At 40.7% G+C, this 14163-nt stretch overlaps 1 protein-coding gene across 1 annotated transcript; it reads right to left on the bottom strand.

Moving 5' to 3' along the window:
• Positions 1 to 7053: 7053 nt before the first annotated feature.
• MUSTN1 (musculoskeletal, embryonic nuclear protein 1) lies at positions 7054 to 13409 on the bottom strand. The gene is made up of 3 exons (XM_051984836.1): positions 13292 to 13409; positions 7663 to 7783; positions 7054 to 7434 (listed from the first exon to the last, which is right to left on the bottom strand). Exons 1-3 carry the CDS (start codon positions 13298 to 13300, stop codon positions 7328 to 7330), a joined length of 237 nt encoding a protein of 78 aa, XP_051840796.1. The 5' UTR covers positions 13301 to 13409; the 3' UTR covers positions 7054 to 7327.
• Between the last annotated feature and the right edge of the window lie 754 nt (positions 13410 to 14163).

Below are 14163 nucleotides of genomic sequence, written 5' to 3'. Positions count from 1 at the left end.
TGCTACAGAGCTACTCATGGCTTTGAGCATCTCTACTAAACTATTCCTGCCTTTACTGCCATCTGCTGGAGTGGGAAATAGATGTTGGCTGATTCTTTAAATTATAGCTCAAGGGTTATCTTTAGTTATTTTGTAGTGCAGGCCCCAGACAGGTATACCTAGCTAGCTAGAAAAGCATTTCAGACATTTTAAGTCTGTATTTAAATTTTTTTTTAATTTCATTTCAGTATCCACTCTGTGAGCTTAGTCTCTTATTTGACTGTGAGAAAATTTCTTTTCTTTCCTGGGATACTCATTGTGTCCTATGCAAATCATTTAAAAAAAAAAAAAACCTTTATTAAAAAGGATTTAATTGACAAGGCTGGAGGGGCAAGGAAGAGCTTGCAATTTTGTTGTCTTTTATTTCTGCCAGCAACAAAATTATTTTTATACCTACATTAGAATCATTACTTAATATTTTAATGGATCCACTAGTACAGATCACAACCATTCCATATTTTCTCAGCCTTTGCAATTCTTGTCCATGCATTTCCTCAGCTGTTCCACAGAAGATTCATCCAACATGCAAAAAATTTTCCTTTGGTTCCTTTTACATTTCATGGACATTGTTTCAGAACTTGGACAACTCATCTGTTATTCCCTCATTTCCCTGTCATTTCTTATCTGGCCCATCTCCCTTTCTAACCATATATTTTCTCTCAAGGATGTCCTTGCACACTGGAGATCACTGGAAATATGTTACAGTCTCTTGACACCATGGAGTTCCTCCACTGATTTAATAGACATTTGTAATTGTGTTCCTTAAGATAACATTCATCTCTGTCTTAGAAAGTGTCTTGTGTAAAGTCCAAAATAAAGAATGTTTCTCCTATAAGTGATACAGTTTTTGGACACTGCTATAAATTCAATAGTGTGATCATTGCATAAAGTTCCAGATTACCAAAAGATCTCCTCAGTGAGATCCTGGTCATGAATGACATTTCCAGCCACTGACACAAAAAAATCAGTTTAACAATCCATACAGAAAACATTAAATAACTGAAGGAAGTCTATTCCCTGGTCTTTGACATTCATTTGAGTGATTAGTCCATTGGTATATATATTTAGGGCAAGGAGTTGGGCCCAGAACTAGAAATGGCAAGTAAGCAGTTTTGCAGGGCCTTTGATGATCCCAAGCTGACTGGCTCAAGGACCCATTAAAAATACAATCATTCTCCTGACAATATTACACATTTGCAAATCTTGGAACTCCTCTACCTCCAAAAAATTAAAGTAACCAATATTGTTATCATTTTAACAATAAGGAATCTGATGTTAATTGACTTTTTCAAGGCTACATGGTAAATATGAGAGCCAGGATTCAAAGCAAATCCTCTACTTATTCCAAGATGACTGCTTTTCCCCATTCTCCAAGTCCTGCCCTAGTCCCAACACTGGTTATTATGATATAGGGCGGAGGAAGAACAGTGGAATATATTTTTTTATGGCACCAGAGACTTACTTGTCCACTCCTTCACCCCCACTTAGGTCTGAAAATATATAATATACCTTGGTCCTGGTAATCAGGAAAAAGGAACCAGATTCAGATCATTCTCATTCCTTAGTTCATCTCTCCACTTCCCCCCTTTCTAAATACTATATGTTAACTCAATGCTTTCTGTTCTAATAGTGGTACGGGCAACTCAACAACCTGGCCCAGGCTCTACACCTTTGTCCTGTTCATATGCAATTTATCCAAGCTTTCTGAGGGTTCATAGCATCTGAAGCTTTAGAGAAACAATGTTTGAACATCATGCCAGGTCCTTTCTATGGACATGGATATTTGGCTCCTTATCTACCATCCAAGAGGAGAGAGGCTAGATTAAACATCCTACCCTGTGCTCTTTTTTTCAGAGAAAAATTAAAATAATCTGCATCTGAGCAAGCTTAGCTCTGCAATGTAATCAAGGTAGCCTTCAGCCCTCTAGAGCCATTATAAACCCTATATTTCCACAGGCACAAGCTTGCTTTGGGGGAGACCTAGCATATATATGTAATTTGTAACTCATTTCATGAATTATGATGTCATGAATTGGCTTTAATCTCGAGATTACAGTGAGATTTTAAAAACACTATATTTGGATTCAGAGGACTCCAGGTTCAAATATCTTCTCTGCAATTTAGTACCTATGAGATAAAGGAATAGTTCTTTTCCCTAGATAGTTCTTGGTTTCCCCATCTAGGAAATAAGGGTGTTGGAATAAATCTCTAGACTCTTTTTCTAGATTCAGCTCTATTATTGCCTATGGGCACCTCTATCTCTTACTATGTGACAGATGGAATATGAAAAAAAACTGAGGAAACAAAGTCTGAGGGCATCAATATCAAAAAATTAAATAATCAAAATCAAGCAATGCATACCAATTGTATAACAAATCAAGACCAGGTCTCCTCAGCTGGATCCTGAATACAAAGGGAAACATATTTTCCTGCTTTAAAAGAAAACAATTAATAAGATATAAATCAGGATACAATATTAAGTAATCTGATTTCTATTGGAGGAAAGATTAGGGATTTTCTGAATTGGGAGGGGAAGAGTGAACAGGTGCAATTCCCCAAAATAAAAAAGAGATATCCTCCTACCCCCCAAAGTATTCAATAAAAGGAACAAGGAAATAGTGACTGATCACTGTGTCGTGTTGGTTTGGAGTGCTTGAGATGTATAATTGTGAGAAAACTCTTTGCATTAGTTTTCAGATCTGATTGTATTTCTGGTCAATATAACCTAAGTCCTTAATTAAATGTCTCTAATTTTCCAGCCACATAGGAATAGTTTCAAATAATAGGCCAAAGTTTCATCACATTTCCTATAATTGAAAAAAATTTTCTCAGAAGACAGAATTAGATGTTAAATAAAAAGGGAATTGAGCTAGATCTGAAACTGAGTCACAAGATGGTTGCTTCTTCAAAATTTACTATTCCACTTAATTAGAAAACTTACATTAAATTTTTGTCTTATTATTTTGTTTAATTCCCTCCCTAAGAGGATATCATCCTTATATTATAATTTAATCACAATTATAGGCTAAAATTATAAGATTTTTTCATACTTGCATCTTATAATAACTAAGAGCTGTTCCAATATCAATCTATTAGTATTGTATTCATATACTTTACCTGCCCTAATTATAGAAATTTGATCTAAAAGAAAAATGAGGAATATAGTTATAACAATGTCAAGACTTATCCCCACAAGGGGCACAGATAGATCTGACATGTGTTATAAATGGGACGGAATTCCCTTAACTTTGTTTGATTCCAAGCAAGAATCATATCTGATAACCAGTTACATAATAAAGCTCCACATTATTCACAATGTTTCAAAAGCCAGGCTCAGGATAAACTATGTAGAAAAATTTCCTGCTCAGAAAGGAAATAGCACATTAGGGAAACTGAGTCAAGAGGCTTCTCCATTAGACAATGCCAAGTTATCCTCTCAACTTTTTACAATAACAGAATCCACCTGTAGAAGTTCTCAGACTCTAATACATGCCATTTTTTACTACTGACTTCATGTCAATTCAGACAACCAACTCTGCAATTGAAATTCGAAACAATATTAAATTATATTCTCAAAAGTTTTTACCTCAAAAAGCAAAATCTCACTCACCACAGCTTAGGGCTTAAATATTATTAATTTTCTCATGTTTCCCTAACAGTTATATTTTATTTATTATTTACTTATAAATTAAAGCTAACCACATTCTGGAGTTTTGGACATACAGTCCTGATAGTTGACTCATATTAATATACTAAAGTTACATCTTTAAGCCAGCATGTATGTTTTCATAATTTTCATAAGTGATAGTCAAGCACTGTCAAAAGAAACTTCATTCTTCATTATAGCAAATTATAAATTCTTCTCCCATTGACAAGTTGACAAGTTGTGAGAGGAGATCTCATTTTCTTTGTTCCAGGTTCTCAAACTTAAAAATTTTAGAATTTTCCAACTTGTAGTCAGTGGGACAAAAAGACCTTGAAATCCAGCCTGAATATAAAGTCTCAAAGAACCTTACAGATAAAGATATACTAAAGGGTCTGTGCAACTATTTACCCTAAACAGTAAATTCATCATCATCATCATCATTACTATTATCTATTTTAAAACAAAATGTACCTCATCAGATACTGAACATAAAATGTTTTCAAATATCTATTTTTATCATATTAATTTAATAGCTTAATTCATAATTTAACAGCATCCACATTAATAACGCGCTTGTATGAGGTGATAATAAATGGGGGAGTGAAAAAAAGGAGATGGATGTGAGAGATCTTGATGAGGTAGAAACTACAAAAACTGGCAGTGGATTGGATGGAGAAAGGGTGAGGAAAACTGGAGCCAAGAAGAGTTTATGAACATGAGAGGATGGGAAGATGGTGGTCAGGTTAGGGAAGTTTGGAAGAGAGGGTGGTTGGGGGAGGGAAACAATGAGCTACATTTTGAACATATGGAGGTGGAGATGTCTCTGTGACATCCATTTTGAAATGTTTAATAGGCAGGTGGTTCCATGATTGGAACCATGGAATAGAATTACACATATTGATCTTTGAGTCATCTGAATGGAGATCTTCAAATCCATGAGAGCTGATGAGGAGAAAGATACAGAGAAAGTGACAAAGAGAGGGAAATTGAGAGGAGAGAGGAGTATAAAACCTAGGGGAATCTCCCCAGTGAGGGATTGTGAGGGAGCACCAGCACAGGTATGTATAAAGGGTAGAGTGGAATAAGGTGATATCCCAGGAGATATCTGAGATGAAAAGGACCTAATCTAACACACACACACACACACACACACACACACACACAAATAACCGCCAACTCTAGGGATCAAGAGAGTGTGGCCCAGGAAAAGCAAAGAGTTTTTCTAGAGTTACATATCTAGTCAAGGACTCAACCCTGGTCTTCTAATTTCCAGCCCCTCCCTCTCTTTTTTTGGTATCACACTGTGAGACTTGCTTAAAGAACTGTGATGAAAGAGCCTCCCCCATAGACAGGGAACAAGAACTTCAGCCAAGAGATAGGTCCAGAACCATAGGGACCAGGGCCAGAAAAGATGCACATGGAAGGAATTAACCCTAATACCCCCTTCCCTCTCACTCCCAGATTGGTCTTCTCAGGTGGGAGGAACTGGGAAGAGCAGGGTCAAGGCTCCTGGGTTTATGAATTCAAGCACTTCCCCTACTTACTTTCCACTTTTAGGACTTCGGTTTCATTTATAAAATGAGTGTTCAACTAGATGCTCTCCAAGGTTTCTTAGAAGCATCAGAGACAGCTGGTGGTACAGTGGATGGGACTCTGGATCTGGAGTCAAGAAGACCCGAGTTCAGGAGAGACCCTGGCCAAAATATTTGCTTTAGTTTTTCTCAACTGTAAAATGGAAGTAATAATAGCGCCTCCCACATAAGGCCACAATAACCTTTGTGAAAAGCATTTGCATAGTACCTGGTACATAGTTGCTGTATCAGTGTGTGTCTCCTATTCCCCTTCTAGTTCTTACATTTCAGATCTTATGATCGAGCCTAAGGCCACAAGTGAATTTGTGTAGCTTTATAAAATCCTGAGATTGATGACTTGGCATTTCTGCATTAATAATCTCAGTAGTTTATTTTCTTTAACTTAAATGGTATTTAATATATTTCAAAGTCCTTTTCAGGGAAAAATAAAGTGTCCTTTTTTCAGGGCAGCTAAAGGGAAGGAAGGCCAAAACAGGCCTGGCAAGAAAGTTTCCTGATAAAAGAATAATGCGGAAAGGACTGAACCTCAAGAGCGTGGCTAGCCCTGTATCTCAGAGACGATAATGAGAGCTGGTCTCTCTGTCTCTGTCTCTGTCTCTGTCTCTCTCTTTTTCTCTGTCTCTCTCTCTCTCTCTCTCTCTCTCTCTCTCTCTCTCTCTCTCTCTCTGCCCAGGGATCAGTGGTTATTTTTCATGGGGCCTGTGAACTTGGCTGGAGAAAAATTAGATCTTTATTTTCATCAACCATTTACTGAAACTTTGGATTTCCTTCAATTATTTCTAGACATTATTCGGAGAAGGGGTTGGTAGATTTCACCAGAGTGCCAAAGGGATCCACAAGCTAACAAAACAATTAAGAATGTCTTTTCTAATGTAGATGTAGGGGTACAATGGATAGATCAGCGGCCATGGAACCAGGAGGACCTGAATTCAAATCTTACTTCAGTTCTAGTTAAATGACTCTGACAAGAAACTTAACCCCAATTACCTCCCTCTCCCCTCCAAAAAGAACCTCTGCTCTGGTCCAATCTCCTCATTTTATAGATAAGAAAAATGAGGTCTAGGGAGAGAAAGAGATAAAGAATCTAATTCAGCGTCAGATAGTAATCAACAGTAATTAGAACTTCGTATTTTAAGGTTCACAAAATGCTTTACAAATATGATCTCATCTGATCCCGGTAATTGGTGGACAATCCTTATGATTCCCCTACACAAAAGCTTCACTCGAGCCAGTCCAGTGTCCTCATTGTTCCCTACACATTGCAGGCTTATTCAGACTCACACACTTTTCCTTACTCTGTTCCTCGTCCCCCCCCAACCCTAACTTTTGCTACCCCTAGACTCATCAAATTTGCCCACGAGACTTCTTTAATCTCTCAACCCTGGGATCCCTCCCTCTTTTAAGATCCAAATGCTCTCCCTCTCTATACCAAGAATCTCACACACCAAGTGATCCTTTATTTTGCTGTCAGATGTGGGTCTACTCTTTGTAGCCAGACTGGAGCTGCTGGAAGGGCTTGTGTCCTTTTCTCTGTGCGACCTTCCTCAGTGTGACCTGAGCCCTGTGTAGGGGAGGGTATTTGGTAATACCTTCTGGAGGAGAAGGGTGATGGTTTGGGGGGAGGAAAGGAGAAAGGGGCTGGGCTGGGGTCAAACAGCAGCCAGATTTCCCTGCAGAAAGGCCTAGCCGTGTTTGAAGCGTCCTCCCCTCCTATCCTGGTCCTTGGACCACAATCTGGGTCTTGGAGACCCAGGAGAGAACAGTGTCTCAAACACCTCTGGTTTCTTTGATTTATTGATGATTCAAAGGTTTTCACACATTCTTATGTCTGTGGGATCCACTCTGGGGAATCAAGGGAAGTAGAAGGAGACTAAGACCCTGGATCCTGGACCTTGTCCTTCAAGGAAAAAAATAGTGGGCATTTTGTGTATTTTTTAAAAAGAAAATTAAAAAAAAAAGGTGTCTGCTTTGCTGTCTATGTCAGGACAGGTGCTGGGGTTCATATGGGAAGTGGGGTGAAGATGAGCAGGGCCAGAAGCAGCAGAGTTCCTTAGCCAAACACACTCTTGGGGGGACCAGACTTGGGCTTCTCGAAGACAGTCTCTCCTCCTGTCCGACTGCGGCTGAACACAGATGGGGCAGTTGAGCCAGCTTCCTCTTTAGGAAGAAGACAGGGGGAAAGACGTTAGTAAGGGAGTCCCTCCCTAAAGGATTCCCAAACCTTCGGTCGTTCCAGCCCAGAAAACCATTCCAAAGACAGGGAATGCTCTTCCCCCCAGTCCATCCTTGGACACCCTTCCTACTGATCGGCTCCTCCCTGGCGCCTCCCGGCACTCCTTCCCTTCCAGCCCTTCCTTGGACCCGTGTTTCCCCATGGAAACCTACCACATTCTCGCATGACTTGGTAGGTCTTGGATTTGATTTCTTGATTTTTAGAGAGAGTGGATCGGGCTCCCTTCAGGTCCTCTTCCTTCATGGGGGGCCGTTTCTTCTTGATGGGAGCTTCCTGAGGATGCCAGAGGAAAGAAAATGGAAATCTTACATTCTATCAGACATGGCGGCCTCTTCACAATCAGGGTTACTCCCTTCAACATTCATTTAAAAAAATTTTTTAATAGCTTTTAATTTATAAGATATATGCATGGGTAATTTTACAGCATTGACAATTGCCAAACCTTTCGTTCCAATTCTTCCCCTCCTTCCCCCCACCCTCTCCCCTAGATGGCAAGTTGATCAATACATGTTAAATATATTAAAGTATAAATTAAATACAAAATAAGTATACATGATCAAACAGTTATTTTGCTGCATAAAAAGAATTGGACTCTGAAATATTGTATAATTAGCCTGTGAAGGAAATCCAAAATGCAGGCAGGCAAAAATAGAGGGATTGGGAATTCAATGTAATGGTTCTTAGTCATCTCCCAGAGTTGTTTCGCTGGGTGTAGCCGGTTCAGTTCATTACTGCTCCATTGGAACTGATTTGGTTCATCTCCTTGCTGAAAATGGCCATGTCCATCAGAACTGATCATCATATAGTATTTCAACATTCATTTTTAAAAAGCAAGAGGCTACACACAGATTCTTGGATTAATAAAACCTGTCTTATATTTGTTTTTTATTAGCCTAAATACTTGCATCTGATGCATTGTTGGTGGAATTGTGAACGAATCCAGCCATTCTGGAGAGCAATCTGGAATTATGCCCAAAAAGTTATCAAACTGTGCATACCCTTTGATCCAGCAGTGTTTCTATTGGGCTTATATCCCAAAGAGATACTAAAAAAGGGAAAGGGACCGGTATGTGCCAAAATGTTTGTAGCAGCCCTGTTTGTAGTGGCTAGAAACTGGAAACTGAGTGGATGCCCATCAACTGGAGAATGGCTGGGTAAATTGTGGTATATGAATGTTATGGAATATTATTGCTCTGTAAGGAATGACCAGCAGGATAAATACAGAGAGGCTTGGAGAGACCTACATGGACTGATGCTAAGTGAGATGAGCAGAACCAGGAGATCATTATACACTTCGACAACGATATTGTATGAGGATGTATTCTGATGGAAGTGGATTTCTCTGACAAAGAGACCTAACTGAGTTTCATTGGATAAATGATGGACAGAAACAGCTACATCCAAAGAAGGAATACTGGGAAATGAATGTGAACTATTTGATTTTTGATTTTCTTCCTGAGTTATTTTTACCTTCTGAATTCAACTCTCCCTGTGCAGTGGGAGAACTGTTCGGTTCTGCAAATATGTATTGTATCTAGGATATACTGCAACATATTTAACATATATAGGACTGCTTGCCATCTTGGGGGGGGGTAGGAGGGAGGGAGGGGAAAAAACAAAACATAAGTGATTGCAAGGGATAATGCTGTGTAAAAATTATCCTGGCATGGATTCTGTCAATACAAAGTTATTATTAAATTAAAAAAAATAAAAAAAAAATAAAAAAAATACTTGCATCTGAGAAAAAATCCCTGAATCTGGGCAAAATAAAAATTTAAAAAGCAAGCATCTATTAATCACCTACTGTGTACCTGACACCATGCTAAGTATTTTATAAAGATGATTTCATTTGATCCTTACAATAACTCTGGGAGATAGGTGCTATTATTATCCTCATTTTGCAGCTGAAGAAATTAAGGCAAACAGAAACTATGTGACTTTCCCAGTTACATAACTAATAAATGCTTGAGATTAAATTTGAACTCATCTCTCTTTCTTATTCTCTCTCTCTTTTTGTCTCTGTCTCTATCTCTTTGTCTCTGTCTCTGTCTCTGTCTCTCTTCTCTGCCCCATCCTAGGCCCAATACTCTCTACCTTAATATCTCTAGGCAAAATAAGCCACTTTCTAATGTACCTAAGGAAATCAAAGATGAGAACTAAATAACCTATAGGGAGTGCTAGGATTAAGAAGTCTACAAGACTGAAACCACTGCTTTGGATGCAGAGGTTCAGTTAGGATTCGTGTCAGCCCTTGGCCACAGTGAGCTCTAAGCTCAGAGGTTAGGAAGTTCCCCCCCACTCATAGCTCCCTAGCTCACAGGAAAAGGCTGTTTCCCCTCTTTATCCTCCAAGGTCTAGTAGCTCTTTGAGGGCAGGTTCCCTATTCTTATATATGCCAGATCTGGAGTCAAGATCTGAGTTCAAATTTGACCACAGCAAGTCACTCAACCGTTTTAAAAAAAATGATCTGGAGAAGGAAATGGCAACCCACAGTATCTTGGCTAAGAAAACCCCAATGGTGTCACAAAGAGTCAGACACAACTTAACAATCCTCCAGGTATTTACAAGCTGTCTTCCTCATTAAAATGTGCCCTCCTTTAGGGGGGAGTTTTTGCCTTGTTAAGTGGTTCCCAAAAGCTGCTATAATTTTGTAATTTTGAAAAGAGATCTTTTCCCTCTTTCTTTGATCTCCTTAGACGTAGTAGTGGTGTTGTGGTGAAAGACTATGTACAGTTTGATAGCCTCGGAGACAGTTACAAAACTGTTTTCCAGAATGGTTGGAATAGTTCGCAGTTTTCTACCAATGGTGCATTAATGCTTGTTTTCTCATAGCCCCTCCTGCATTTGTCCTTTTCCTTTTTGCCAATCTAATGGGTGTGAGTTGGAACTTCAGAGTTGTTTTAGTTTAATACTTTGACTTTATTTAATAATAACTAGGTTTCTTTAATTATTAGCGTTTACTTTAATATATTTAACATGTATTAGTCTAGTTGCCATCTGGGGGGGGGAAGGAGGGGAAAAGGTGGAACAAAAGGTTTGACAATTGTCAATGCTGTAAAATTATCCATGCATATAATTTATAAATAAAAAGCTATAATAAAAAAATAAAAAAATAATAATTAGTGTTTAGGATTTTTTTTTAATGTGGCTTTCTTCCTCTGAAAACTTCCTATTTATATCATTTGGCCATTTACTAATTGGGCAATGATGCTTCTGATAAATGCTTGTTGATTGAGTAAAAATTTAGGCACAGAGAGACCTGCTGACTGATAGATGAAAGGACGCCAAGAATCTTCCTATTCTGAGAGACCAAGAATTCATTCCTAGCCAGCTCTGCTTGGGCTGGACGGGGATCCAAGGCTGACTCTCATTCAGAGCCAGCTAGATGGTGTACATTAACTAGTCCAGAGGGGCTGATAGAGAGTTCCTGAGACCCTTCTGTCTGCCTGATTTGTCACAAAAACCTGGGGACATTTTACGCGTGACTTCTTTGAGAGTCTCAATGATGTTATTAAAACCTTGTTTTATTATTATAAAAAATGATGTTAATAAAAAGATAAAAACCACCTTTTCTGTGCTCAGGAGTTGTCTCCTCAGCAGCATCAACCCTTAGAAGGGACAGGTTATGTAGGTGGTCAAGGACAGCTTTGGATGCCCAGTGGCCAGGTTCTAGGACTAAGTGATCAAGGACTCTGGTGCTAGGTGTTGGGAAAGGGACAAAGGTAAACCTCCTGATGAGTGCAGGCTCTCTCTACAGGATGGTCCCCACCCCACGCCCTTCCCCTCTTTTCTTTTCTCCCCTGCTCCTCAGAGACAGCTGGTACGTATGGGTCAACTTACCCTGGCACCTGAGCCATAGGTGGCTTCCTAATTCAGCACTGATTATTAACTGATTACCTAACACTGATTATCAGGTAATTTCCATTGTAGAGCTCTTTACAATGGAGAATGATTCATACATGACCAAAAGACAAGCTGAGAGTGAAATGGGGGTAGAGGAGAGATCCATTCAAAGAACTAGCAAAATACAAAGGGGGACAGATCATCGGCACAGGGGAGAGAATTTAGGGAATGCTTCTTGGAGGAGGCTGCATCTCAGGTCTTGAAAAAAGAAAAGGATTTTAGCAGATGGTGATGAGAAAGTCACAATGACTTAAATATCTCACAAAGGGGCGAGGTAGGTTGGGGCTGGAGATTGTCAGGAGTCAGGCATCCAGTTTTGCTAAAATCTGGTGCATGTGAAGCAATAAAACTGAAGAGATAGTTTGGAGCCAGGCTCTGGAAGGGCTCAGGTGCTGAGCCAAAGGATTTGCGTTTTGTCCTGGAGATGGTTGACAGGAGCCTCTGAAGCTCTTTGAACAGAGGAACAGTTGCATTAAGATTGTTTTGACATCTGTGTGAAAGATGGATTAGAGTGCAGGTAAGACGGGGAAGGAGGACATAACAATAGTTCATGGAAGAGGTAATCACTGGAAAATAGATTTGTGTTTGGAAAGGACTTTTAAGGTCATCTAGTGAATCCTGGGGGCTGTGAGGCTTTGCAGTAGATGGGATACTGGCCCTGGAGACAGCCTTAGACCCTTATTAGTTGTGTGTTCCTGGGCAAGTTATTTGACCCTGTTTGCCTCAGTTTCTTCAACTGTAAAATGGAGAAAGAAATGGCAAAACCCTGCAGCATTTCTGCCAATGAGATCACAGAAGGGTGGGACATGACTAAAATGGTTGAACTCCTCCTAATTTATAGATGAGAAGGGTCTGGATAGGGAGAGTGGTGATCAGGACTTCTAAACTCACTGAATGAAGAGTTTTCGAAAATCCTATTCAAGTTCAGAGGGCTTCAGCCAAGACTGGGGATGGGCAGAAGTGGGTAAGTTTCCTAATTAAGGTGAGGACATTGGAATCTAGGTTCCAGGCCCAGTATTGACAGTAACCTAGCCATGTCTTAATCTTAATAGCTGTGGATTAGATGGATTCCAAGGTCCCTTCAGCTCTCAATCTGCTGATCCTTCTCCCTGAGCCGGTTTTTTGATTTATACGATGAGATTAGTCTCTATGGTCTCTACAATCCTTCTGAGCACCGATGCTTTTTCTACGACAGGATCTGGCTGAGCTCCTTCCCTTCTTTGTGGCTGGTTTGAGCGGGGGCCGTCTTTCTCTTATTTGTATCCCCCAGAGCTTAGCACAGTATCTGGCCAAGTGTCCCCCCTTAGGTGCTTGGAATCTGTGTGCTGGGCTAAGCTGGAGATTGAGGGACTGATAGATATCTGGGACTAGGGAAGGCTAGAGGAGTCATTTCTTCCTACAGAAGCGGAATGGATCCAGCTCTGTGCTATCAGGATTCCCACCGTTTGCTCACGTGTCATCTCCCAGCCACAGGAGGAAGACAGACAGACAGACACAGCCACAGAGAGAGGAAAGAGAATGTCCACAACTATTCACCATCCATTCCCCACAATCTTAATCTACCAGCTGCAAATCTCCATTATGTAAGTACAAGACATAAAGGGAGAGGGGAATTCAGGTAAGGCTGGGAGAAAGAACCAAATCTCTCCTCATATTCACATACATGAACACATCCAGATACACTGGTACGGCTACCCGTAATTAAACAAAAGCAACCAAATCTTCCCAGGGCCCTGGACTCTCTCCCTTCTTAGCCAGCTGTTCACATCTCCCCTCCTACAGCCCTCCCATTTTTACCACCTATTTCCTCCCCCCCCAGTAAATGTTTCCTGCTTGGAGACAGTTGATGGCTGTGGCCGTTCTGGGCTATTTGCCTACCTGGGACATTGCTGTAAGTGGGGTACCTGGGGACACCGGCGGCAGGCAGTCTGGCTCTCTTCTCTCCGACTGAGCTGTGGAAGTGTTCTTGTTTACAGTGCTCTAAGCAGGACCTGGGCTCAGCGGAACTTATATAGCCAGCCCATCCCTATGAAGTCACTCCCCTGGCCTGGCTCCCCCCATGAGTCAAGTCCACACAAGCTGCTTGGGTCCTAAGTTTATTCTTAGAGATGACTTGGGGTCTGGCCAGCTAGGACCCCAACGCCTTGATGAGAAGCAACAGCTGGGGGGACCCCAGTCCATGGGGAGCAAGATATTCTATTTATAGCTGAGGCTTAGTCAGGCTCCTGAAGACTGTGTGTCTGTTTATATGAAAGTTTTTGTGTTTGTAGTGGGTGTGTAGGAAAGGGAAGAAACCCTGAATGAAGAGCTGAATATTGTGGCTTGTTTCCCCCTCCCCACACCCATTGTCACCCAGCTTTCCTCTGGGAGGGAGGGGGGGCGGGGAGAAGGAAATAATTTTCAAAGGACTTTCTCCACAAGCTTACTGTATTGAATCTGGGGTGAGGAGGGAAATGGATGGGTCCTCTATCTGGGGTCCTACAGGGGATCCTGTATTCTTTCCCTTTCCAGCCACCTGTTGAAGGCAAGATACTCAGTAGGAGAAAGGCTTTTCAATTTAGGTCTCAATGATCAATCATCCTCATGCAAAAATACTGACCAAGCATCACCTTGGGTTCTGGTTCTGGCTTTGCCACAACCCAGGAGCCTTCAGGCTTGGCAGTGACTCTGAAAGTGTATGGACTGTCTCAGCCGCTATAATCCACAACCTACCTGCCCTTCAGAGTCCATATTAAACCCTATTTGTGTTT

This window comes from Antechinus flavipes, chromosome 1 (genome assembly GCF_016432865.1).
Source record: "Antechinus flavipes isolate AdamAnt ecotype Samford, QLD, Australia chromosome 1, AdamAnt_v2, whole genome shotgun sequence".
Classification (NCBI taxonomy): domain Eukaryota; kingdom Metazoa; phylum Chordata; class Mammalia; order Dasyuromorphia; family Dasyuridae; genus Antechinus; species Antechinus flavipes.
The sequence above is the reverse complement of the archived record's forward strand: the minus strand, read 5'-3'. Positions and strand labels throughout refer to the sequence as shown.